Below are 10,772 nucleotides of genomic sequence, written 5' to 3'. Positions count from 1 at the left end.
AAACAAAATCAATGACTAACATTAACAATTTCATCAATTTCTAACTTTTTATATTTAGACCAATTTCTATTCGAGCTGAATAGCTCTTTTCCGAAAAATAAAATTCTAACCTCAAATTTTAAACAGTTGCATATTTAAATACGATTCTAACCTGCAATTTACGGGAGAGCGTCAACTCATTTGCATTTTGGAATTTATGGCAGAGTTTTTTTTTGTTAAGGAAGAAAATATATATAAAAAATCCAAGAACACAACTGACAAATCCTATCTATCAGTTCAGTCCAACCAGAAAAACAGAACGAAAGTCCAATGGCCTAAAACCCTAATCCCCAATCAAAAACTCCCAATTTTTTTACGAACCCAAAATCCATGCTCCATTTTCCCTTCTGCTACAATCCAACCCACCATTCACTCTCCCCATGTTCCACAGACTCGGTTTCTCTCTCACACGCGCCTCTTTCAACCTCCGTTCCCCATTTCTCCACATCAACAAATCCCCAACCTCCCCAATTCCCTCACAATTCACTCCAAAATCAAAAACTTGCATATCAGTAGCATTCCATACCAAAATGAGTGATACCCACAAACCCAAATCGTCAATCCCACATCTTGACAAAGCCACAAAACCCGAGTTGATTCGAGCCCTCGAATCCTCCCTAGGTTCTTCATTTAGCTCAAACCCAATTTGTCCACCTCCAAATCCTTTAGTTATTGTCATCAGTGGCCCTAGTGGTGTTGGTAAAGATGCTGTGATCAAGAAATTAAGAGAAGTTAGAGAGAGTTTGCATTTTGTTGTGACTGCAACCAGTAGGCCAATGAGAGCTGGTGAAGTTGATGGGGAAGATTATTTTTTTGTGTCTAAGGAAGAGTTTTTATGTATGGTTGAAAGAAATGAGCTTTTGGAGTATGCACTTGTTTATGGTGATTATAAAGGGATACCCAAGAATCAGATTCGGGATTTTATGGCGAAAGGGTGTGATATTGTGTTGAGGGTTGATATTCAAGGAGCTCAGACTTTGAGGAAGATTTTGGGGAATTCTGCTGTGTTTATATTTTTGATGGCGGAGAGCGAAATGGAGCTTGTTGAGAGGTTGATTGATAGGAAGACTGAGACGGCTGAGGCTTTGCTTGTTAGAGTTTCTACGGCGAGAGAGGAGATTAAGCATGTTAAGAATTTTGATTATGTTGTTGTTAATGGTCAGGGGAAGTTGGATAGTGCTGTGAAGCTTATGGAATCTATTATTGATGCTGAGAAGGCGAAGGTTCGGCAAAGAAGGGCTGTGATTTAATCAATATATTCTTTCAGTTTTGCTCTTGAGGTATGAACTAAATGTTTTGCTTTCTTACATTTCGAAAATGTTTGTGTCGATGCTAGTCCATTCAAGTATTATACAATTGAAGGCTTTTGAAATATTCATCTTTGTGTTGATTGGAATCATCCTGTTAATGTAATTTAGTGCTTAGTGTATGGCTCAGTATAATATACTAACTGCAATCTTATAGCTGAAATTGATTGGTTTTGTCTGTTTCATTTTTGCTCTATTCTTGTGGGATTCTTTGGTTTAGTCTAATGATTTATACCTAAGATTTTATGATGAGCATCCTTTCTACGATAAAACTTCTTGCGTTAAGACATAACTGTGAATTATGCTTTTTAAGATGAGGAGAAAACATAGAACACTTGTCCAGTCCAGTGTTTGTTCTATACTTCGCTGTGTAATCAGCAGACAGAAAAAATAGGACACTTGTTCTTTGACTGTAGTTTTCCTCCAAAGTTCTGAGTAATTCTGATGATTTGAGGCGGAGGTCTAGATGAAGAAGAGGTCAGTTTTCTCATTAGAAGATCCAGAGGAGGGGGGGGGGGGGGGGGGGGGTCTGCTACATCAAAAGCTAGAAAGCTTTGGTCTAATGCAGCTGTGTATCACATCTGGGCTGCCAGAAATGATGCCATTTTTAATCAGAGAATCCAGAACATTGATCAGACTTGTGCTGAGATTGAGAATGATGTTAGGGCCAGAATTTGATAGGTGTTGTTGTCCCTGTAGTTTGGTAGTTTTCTCTGTTCTTTTGGCTTGCTGTCTAGCCTAGCCAGCTAGCTGTTTCTGTTCTTCTAGGTTCCTGGAGTCGTCGTATCCTAGCCTTTTTTAGCAATATATTTGCTGCTTTTTGGTGATCGACCAATAAAAAGAAGATGAGGAGAAAAGCCATTTCTGTTTGATCTTATATCTTAAAGTATAAAGTTGAAAGTGGTTAGTGAAAAAACTAGGTCTAATGAGCAGCCAAAACCTGATCATCACAATGCCTTTCTTAAATTTCGTCAAATTTGTTCCTTTCGATATGCTGGAATAACTATGCGAGTGATGATTCACTGAATGTCCTTGATTAGTATTATGCGAATAGAAAGTATGGTATCCTTGATGACACTTCTTTTAAATGCCTGTTCTTAGTTTATCAAGCCATGCGTACAAAACTCTTTCCGCATTTAACTCAATAAAAACAACTGAACTTATTGTACTTGAGACTCTGCGTGATTTATTTGAATCATAGGCGTTTTAAAAACTCTTAAATACATATTAGCTTGAAAGCATCCACATTATTGTGTTCTCCTTCCTTGAAAGTATTCACATATAGCTGTTATATATATATATCTTTTAGTCACCCAAATGAAATTGGTTATAGTCCTACATTATTTTCTATTGCAGGAGAAATGAAATTATCAAAGCCATATTGACAGGTTCTCTTGGGTAATTTGCAGTTTCTGCTCGCTATGCAGATATACCTGCTTAGAACCAAACTATTTGAACTTGTACCCTGGGAAGTAGCAATAAGGAGAGTGAGGAGCTTTGGGCTGGTCATTTCATAATTTCAAGCTTGTGTACAGTACTAACAACAGGAAATTTTTTGTCCTATATATTTTATATTTAACAGCAAAATTTTGTCCTATATATTTTATATTTAACAGAAAAATTTTGTCGTTTATTTCAAGTTTGATCACTAATTGAAAATGGTTATTTTTCTTGTTCTGTGATTGAAGTTCCCTTGATGAAACAGAATTTCACTGAAGTAAAAATTAAGACATTTTAAATGAGTTATCACACGAAATTTTGGTAACTCAATCGTGATAATTCATTCATTTAATATATAAGTGTAATTATGTTAATATATAAATAGAAGGTTTAATCATTGAAGAATATTCGATTTTTTTTATGGTCCCAACTTTTAAAAGTGTTAATTTTTAGCCTATTTTTCAATCTTAATTGTAGTCTTATGTTTAAATTGAAACAAATAAAAGAAAATATATACTTTATGTTTGGAATTTTTGATGGTAAGGAGGTTTGGAAAACAATATGGAGCCAAAACGTTCCAAACAAATTTAAAAGATCTTCATTACGCTAAGGCATTCGCATCATCAGCAACTTCTGACTTACAAATAATTAGACAGTCGGACCACAAACATACAAACGAGGCAGGGACGTATAATAAATCAAGAAGGATACATAATAATTGTAAGTTATGACGGAAGTTTGGGATAGTAGGCATGGTGGCAAAAACTAGAGAAAAAATCATAAATACCCATACTGTGTATAAATATTTTGAAAAATACGGTTTGACCAGTCTGGATTGATTTTTACGGTTTGACTTTTGAAAGTTGCGAAATTACACTTTTTGAGTTGAAAAATACGGTTTTTTATTTTAAAAAACCAGTAAGCTTACTATCGGGTTACTAACAGTTTACTAACGGTTTACAAACAAAAAGTTTACTAACGGTTTACTAACATTCTACTAACGGTTTTTAATTATAAAAATACGGTAAATCTCCTATCGGTTTACTAACAAAAACTTTACTATCAATTTACTAAATGTTTACTAACAGTTAACTTACTATCATTTTACTAAAAAATAAGTTAATTTACCATACGTTTACTAACAGTTTATTAGTTTTACTAAAAATTATAGCTAATTTATTAGTATAAAGAATAGTTATATTTAATAACTGTTTACTTACAGTTTACTATCGTTTTACTGAATAATAAATCAGACTCCTAAAATAGAAAATTTCTGGTTCTATTTTTTCATTAATGGCTTCGCTAAAAAAATTAATAAAACTTTTAGTAAACTACTAATAAACCGTTAGTGAACTGCATACCCACTTACATTGTTCACTGACTCCCAAAATTATCAACTACCCATTTTAATCAAAAATCCACACTGATTTCATCATCAGCAAACCACCGCAAACCCATCAATTCAAACAAATCCACAAAATCTGGGAAACCCTCAGCCGCCACAACCATCAATCAACAACCCATCAATCGACCCAATTTAATAACAACAGATTATAAACAACCATCACCGCACCTCACCAGCGGAAGAAGAAATTCCATCACCGCCGCAGAAATTCTAAGTTTCGCCTATTAAACCATTGCTGAACGGTTCGTTTCTTTTTATTTCTTCTTCCAAGAAACAAAGAGGAGAAGCAGCGTTGATGACGATGAATGAAAGATTCGTGGAGCAGCAAAAACAAACGGCACCGTAATTTTCAATAGCAGAAACGTAGGAAATAATTTTAGAAGGTATTATTCAACACGGACATTTGAAACAGTAAAAGTGAGATTAGTTAGGGCTTCCACAGTGTACCATCTAATTTCCTCCAAAAACTAATAGAGGGTTTGGGCTCCTGGGGTCGTCCTTTTAGAAACATTTGGGACCCAAGTATTATAGACTTAGAGAAGCACTCTGCTGGAGTATCAAGAATGGTTTGAGAAATGTGATCTTCCAAGGAGATGCCGTTCAAATAACTCAATCCGTAAACTCATGAATTTGTTCCTTAGCTACAAGTAGGGGTATTTGTCAAGATATATGGCTACTTAGAGACTTCCTAAGAGAGGTTCATTTTGTCTGAATCGATCGGAAATCGAATCTGGATGCCCACAGACGAGCAAAAGAGGAAAAATTGTGTTTTCATCTATGCTTGTTACTATGTTTACCATGTAATAGGCTTTCTCCATCTTTCTATCAAAGAAAAAAAAAGATAAATTAGAATAATAATGTTTTTTTTGAATTTTTTTACTCTAATTTGTACAAATAACTATAATTGAAATTATAAATTAAAAAATAAATTAAAATTGATGATTTTACAAGTTTGAACTATAAATAAAAAAGAACAAAGGGTAAATTCACTCCTTCAATTTGGACATGAAATATCAAAAAAGTCATTTTGCAGGATTTTAGGTCAAACAAACACGCAATTATGTCAAAAATGCATCAAATAAGCCCCTCTCTCATTCTTGCCCACTCTCAACCCGCGTTTGAAACACACTCTCCTGATTAAAAATCTAAAGCAATCCTTATTATTTTAAAAAATGACAGATTAATACCTAATTTTTTTAAAAAAAAATTGTTCTTTTAGTTTTTGAGAAGGAGCAAATCTGCTCTTCGCTTGAGGATCACTGCTCCTCAAGAGCATGGGTCTGCTCTTTCACGATGGAGGAGCAAACCCATTTGGAAATGGGTCTGCTCTAGCAATTTAGCGGAAAAAAAATTCAGGTGAAAAAAAATTGGCGACAGTTTCCAGTGAATGTGGTGGTCGGCGGTGATGAAGCGGTTTCCGGTGGAAAATGAGAGCTGGATTGATCTGGTTTTACAAAATGTACAGGGGGGGTTGATATCCCACTCTATTTGGGTGTTTTTGATATGAAAACACAAATTGTGGGCCAGTTTGACTCAACCCCTCCAAAAATGACTCATTTGATATGTCGTGCCAAGTTGAGAGGGTGAATTGATCCTTTGTTCAAATAAAAAAAACAAAAAGGTGTAATATTTTTGGAGATTAAACCTAAATAAAATAACTAATATTAAAATTTAAAACTTTTGAGTATAAATTGATGGAATTTTGGTTAGAATCATTTTTATATTCAAAATATATTTACACATTCCGTTGATTGTGTTAGTATTAGTTTTGGTATTAATTTATTTTAACGTGATAGTCGTATCATACGTTTTAAATTCATGTTGTGTTATGATTAAAAATATTGACATGGTTAATTAAATAAATTGTAATCGTGTTAACAATAATCATATCAACATAGTGAATTTACATGACTCGCGACTTCTAAATCCATTTTGACACCAATGTCCAAAGGATTCATATATCTTGTTGTAATATATCGAATAACAGCATTTCTATCACTAGATTACGAACTGCCCATCGACTATCGGAATTGAAAGTGGGAGTGGATTGGAAAACATGGGATGCAATTTTTGTCTTGTAGATAATTAGATGTTCATGGTACCACTTTCCCTCAATTTCTTTTAGCATTTAATGTCAAAAATAGGTGAATTCAAATTTTGCCAATTCCAGCACTTTGCTTGATAAATGTATAATGTGAATAGGTTATCTTGCCTTGAAATTAATAATTTGACAAATCATATTATGCATCCGTAGTTTCAGTCCTGAGCTTTGAAGAAATAGTTTTGCTTTATTTTTGTTAAAATTAGAGAATAAGAGAAAGCAAAGAAAACTAAGGATAACAAATAAGAGTACACGCAAGAGAAACAAGAACCATCATCAATTGAACGTCACTGCTAAATCTGGCGGTGCAAATTAGGGAAACAATCTAATACACTTTTAAACCAAATTATAATTTTATCATTAATGATTGTTAGACGAACTAAACTACAAATATTGTGGATAAAGTTGTGAAATTTGGGTCCCATTTGAGCCTTTAGCTTCACACAAAAAGACTCTTTTCTGTACATTTCAATGCCACAAGTTATAATCATCCTAAATGCAAGCATCTTAATGATAATACAGTAAGATACTAAAATGGAATGAGCCAACACTCAAGCCCACAAATTGACTTTTTCTTCAAATCATTTCTACTAAATGTTCAAGACTGTTTTCAAAATTGAACCGGAGGCCGAAGTGGTATGGGCACCGGTTTAACTGCTTAAATAAAAGTAAATATATTTCTAATTTTATACAATATATATTTTAAATTTACATGTGTAGTACATACGACTCTCTTAAAATATAAAATACATAAATTAAATCTCACATATGAACTTTTAAAAATAAAATTAAATGAATTACAAAAAGCGGCAGGTTTCAATGGTTTAACCGCTTCAATGGTTCACCAGTTGGTACAGTTTTCTGATTCAGTGATAGAACCGAAAATCTGTTTTTTGGAGAAGGATCGAATCAGGCTGACCTTTAGATTGTGGTCAAGCCAGTTGAACCGCCCACGGTTCTCAAAACACTGGTTTAAGACTAAATTACTGTATCTGCAGACCAGGGGTCTTAGCTAGCAAATATTATTAAGTGCTCAAGAAGAGGAGGACCATGATGAAGTAATAATGACATTAATCAACTACTTCATATCTGGGGGATAGACAGATATCAAGATTTTAGTCAATGGCTCAACAGCAAAGATAACCAAAGGAATATCTGAATTTTGTATTTGACAATTATACCCTTTGGGTTCTTTAGCCTATAAAAGAAGCTTTTTTGGGTGTTTTAAATGATCGATACAAAAAGAAACATACCGACTATAAAAAGCAAAATTACTAGAGCTCAAGACAATTGCTTACCGCCCAAGTTTAGAGGAAGTTAACATCAGCACTTGCTAGCAAAAGCAGCAGAGACGAAGAAGAAGCAACTTCCCATTTCCATAAAATAAACGTGCTCCCAAAGTTCATTTTCCTTTTCTTCTTTCTTTTTAACCATCTCTACCTCAATTCCTCTTCAACAACTCCAAAAACCACGGATTTTGATGCTACAACCCTTGTTCGTTTTCATAGCTAATTCTTGCACCAAACTCACCTAACCTTGAATTGCTTTCGTACAGAATATATGGAAAAAGGAAAGCATGTACAAGATGATGAAGGTAGCATTTGTTTGCAGGTCGTTGAGCTTCGAAGGCTCAGCGAAACATGTGGTTCCAATGCTACTATTTTTGAACCTCGGAGTAGTATTGAGAAGAGGGACAGTAGTGCAACTTCTGGTTCTCCAACAGCATCGGGAATTCGTGCTCCAGAGCAGAAACTAACTCTGTTCGCTCTTCGCCTTGCTATTTTCGAGAAGGCGGCTACTGGCTTGGGAACTCTCGGGTTTATCTGGGCTACAGTAGTTCTTCTGGGTGGATTTGCAATCACTTTAGACCCAACAGACTTCTGGTTCATTACAATCATATTGTTAATTGAAGGGACTCGAATATTCAGCAGGAGCCATGAGCTTGAATGGCAACATCAAGCTACCTGGTCCATTGCTGATGCTGGAATCAACAGTTTCCGAGCATTGAGAACTAGTTCACACTTTGCTATAGAAGCTATAAAATCAATTTTCAAGTCGATAGGTTTGGTCAGAGATCATAGTCGAAATTGCAGAGATTTGACTGGAGCTTGTCTTTCAGCCAAAACTGAGGATCGAGTTTGCCATAGGAAAATGACTCGGACATGGACAAGCTCAGATGTTCCTATCCTACCATACGCTCAATGGGTTTTTCTTTCAAGAAATGTGAGTAAGCTTCTGTATTGGCTTCAGCTTGCATCAGCCACTGCCTGTGTAGCTCTATCATTGATGAAGCTCGTCAAACATAACTATGGTGAGGTAGAAAAAGGAGATACTGACAAGCGAAACAGACAAGCTGCTTTGAATATTTTCTACGCCTTGGCTTTAGCAGAAGCTCTGTTATTCCTGATGGAGAAGGCTTACTGGGAATGGAAGGTAATCTACCGTAAATTATTGGAAAATGTAAATAGAGAATGTGAACTCGGGCCTTCTGGTATGATATCAATCAAAAGATTCTTTTACGACGCCTATTCTAGATGCGTTAATGGAAGCATCTTTGATGGACTGAAAATGGACTTGGTCACCTTCGCCATGGATCTCTTGGCTTCAAATTCCCCTGATGAGCAGCTCATCGGAATTCAAATTCTTCGGCAATTTGCAATGAGTGAGAAGTTTTCTGATGACACTCTCCAGAAAATTGGGACAAATATGTCTGTTATAGAAAGATTGGTTGAAATGTTGAACTGGAAAGACCTGCAAGAAGAAGTAACCAGGCGGTCAGCTGCAGAAATCCTATCAGAGCTTGCCGGGAAAAAACAGAACTCCCTACGCGTTGCTGGAATTCCAGGCGCAATGGAATCAATTTCATCTCTGCTTCAAATCAACAGAAGCTCTAGTGCCACAGCAGATGAAATTGGTGAAAAGCAGCTCATTGCTGATCACGTACATTACGGTTTCTGGACGTTTAATCATTTAGGACTGCTTATCCTGAAAAAGCTAGCACGCGACCATGATAATTGCGGAAAAATCGGCAACACAAGAGGCCTCTTACCCAAAATCATTGATTTGACACACGCCGGAGAGAGAATGCTGAAAGATGAGAATGTAGCACATTCTCAAATTTTAACCGTAAAAAGATCTCTGCAAGTGGTGAAGATGCTGGCAAGCACAACAGGCGCCACCGGTAGTCATCTCCGCCGAGAGATTTCAGAGATAGTTTTCACTATAAGCAACATCAGAGACATCTTACGACACGGAGAGAAACATCCAATACTGCAAAGACTCGGCATCGAAATACTAACCAATCTAGCACTGGAAGCCGATGCGACTGAGAGAATTGGAGGCACAGGTGGCATTCTCAACGAGCTATTCAACATTTTCTTTTGTCACGGAGCAGCAGGAAGCTCAAATCCTGTAAGAACCGCAGCAGGAGAAACCCTAGCAATGCTAACCTTAGAAAGCAAAAGCAATTGCCACCGAATTCTAAAACTAAAAGTGATTCAGAAGCTGGTTCAATCACTCGAAGACACATTACTTCGCGTAAATGCCGCGAGAATCCTCCGAAACCTATGCGCATACAGCGGTCATGACTGCTTCAACCGATTAAAAGAAGTGACTACATCAGTACCTACAGTAAGTACTTCTCTACATTCTAACCAAAACCTAATAAATTTACAAAACTGTAATTAAATTAAATTCTAGAATAAGAATCTTACGCTAACTCATTTTGCTCTGCGTCAGGTGCTGAGGGCAATTAGGTCATCGGAGAACAAACTGCAAGAAGTAATGATCGGACTAGCAGCGGAAGTTTTCAAGTTCATGAGTCCTGAAGAAGCAACCCTAATGTTCGACAAGGCGGAAATGAAGGAGGCGGAATTAGCTAGCACCATAATGCAGATCCTCAGAAAATATGAAAAACCGTCAACTAGGGTTCCGAGAATTCGCCGATTTGCGATAGAGTTGGCGATATGGATGATGCGAGCAAATAAAGAAAATGTGATTATTCTACGAGATTTAGGGCTGGAGAAAGAGGCGGAGCATGTTTTAGAAACCACGGCGGAACTTGAGAGCTTCAACATTTTCTCCGGTACAGTTGGGCTGAGCCGCCACAGCACGACTATTCATACACTGGTTGAAACCGCATTGAATTTGCTAGCCGAGACTCCTTGATCGTCACGAAAGTGTGATCATGCGGGCTTGTACATATGAACATATTAATTATTGTTAAATTTTTTAATTAAGAAAATGAGTGGATTAAATTATTAAATCTTTTACCATTACGAATAATGGTTTAATTGTTTTAAATATCATGACCGTTATTAACTGTTTCGTATCACACACATTTTGAACTTTTTTTGAAAATTAGTAGTATCGGATATTGTTACAATTAAAAATTATAAAACCGCTAAAATTGATAATTTTTGGAACAATTAAGCTAAAAATATTCAACATTTGAAAAGTGCCATTGTGGCAACCATGAACA

General features: G+C 36.0%; 2 protein-coding genes across 3 annotated transcripts; both read left to right on the top strand.

Annotated features, from left to right (window-relative positions):
• The first annotated feature begins 245 nt into the window (after positions 1 to 245).
• LOC126669139 (guanylate kinase 3, chloroplastic) lies at positions 246 to 2,979 on the top strand. Of its 2 annotated transcripts, none has more exons than XM_050362496.2 (2): positions 246 to 1,319; positions 2,756 to 2,979. In XM_050362496.2, exon 1 carries the CDS (start codon positions 420 to 422, stop codon positions 1,287 to 1,289), a length of 870 nt encoding a protein of 289 aa, XP_050218453.1. In that variant the 5' UTR covers positions 246 to 419; the 3' UTR covers positions 1,290 to 1,319; positions 2,756 to 2,979. The 2 variants fall into 2 exon arrangements, with proteins under 2 accessions (XP_050218453.1, XP_050218452.1); XM_050362495.2 differs by having other exon boundaries at positions 2,703 to 2,979.
• Positions 2,980 to 7,852: 4,873 nt separating this feature from the next.
• On the top strand, positions 7,853 to 10,556 carry LOC126668809 (uncharacterized). The gene is made up of 2 exons (XM_050361995.1): positions 7,853 to 9,922; positions 10,031 to 10,556. The coding sequence occupies exons 1-2, from the start codon at positions 7,853 to 7,855 to the stop codon at positions 10,457 to 10,459; spliced, it is 2,499 nt and encodes an 832-aa protein (XP_050217952.1). The 3' UTR covers positions 10,460 to 10,556.
• Positions 10,557 to 10,772: the final 216 nt, after the last annotated feature.

This window comes from Mercurialis annua, linkage group LG2 (genome assembly GCF_937616625.2).
Source record: "Mercurialis annua linkage group LG2, ddMerAnnu1.2, whole genome shotgun sequence".
NCBI lineage: Eukaryota > Viridiplantae > Streptophyta > Magnoliopsida > Malpighiales > Euphorbiaceae > Mercurialis > Mercurialis annua.
This window is presented reverse-complemented; position numbering and strand designations above follow the sequence as displayed.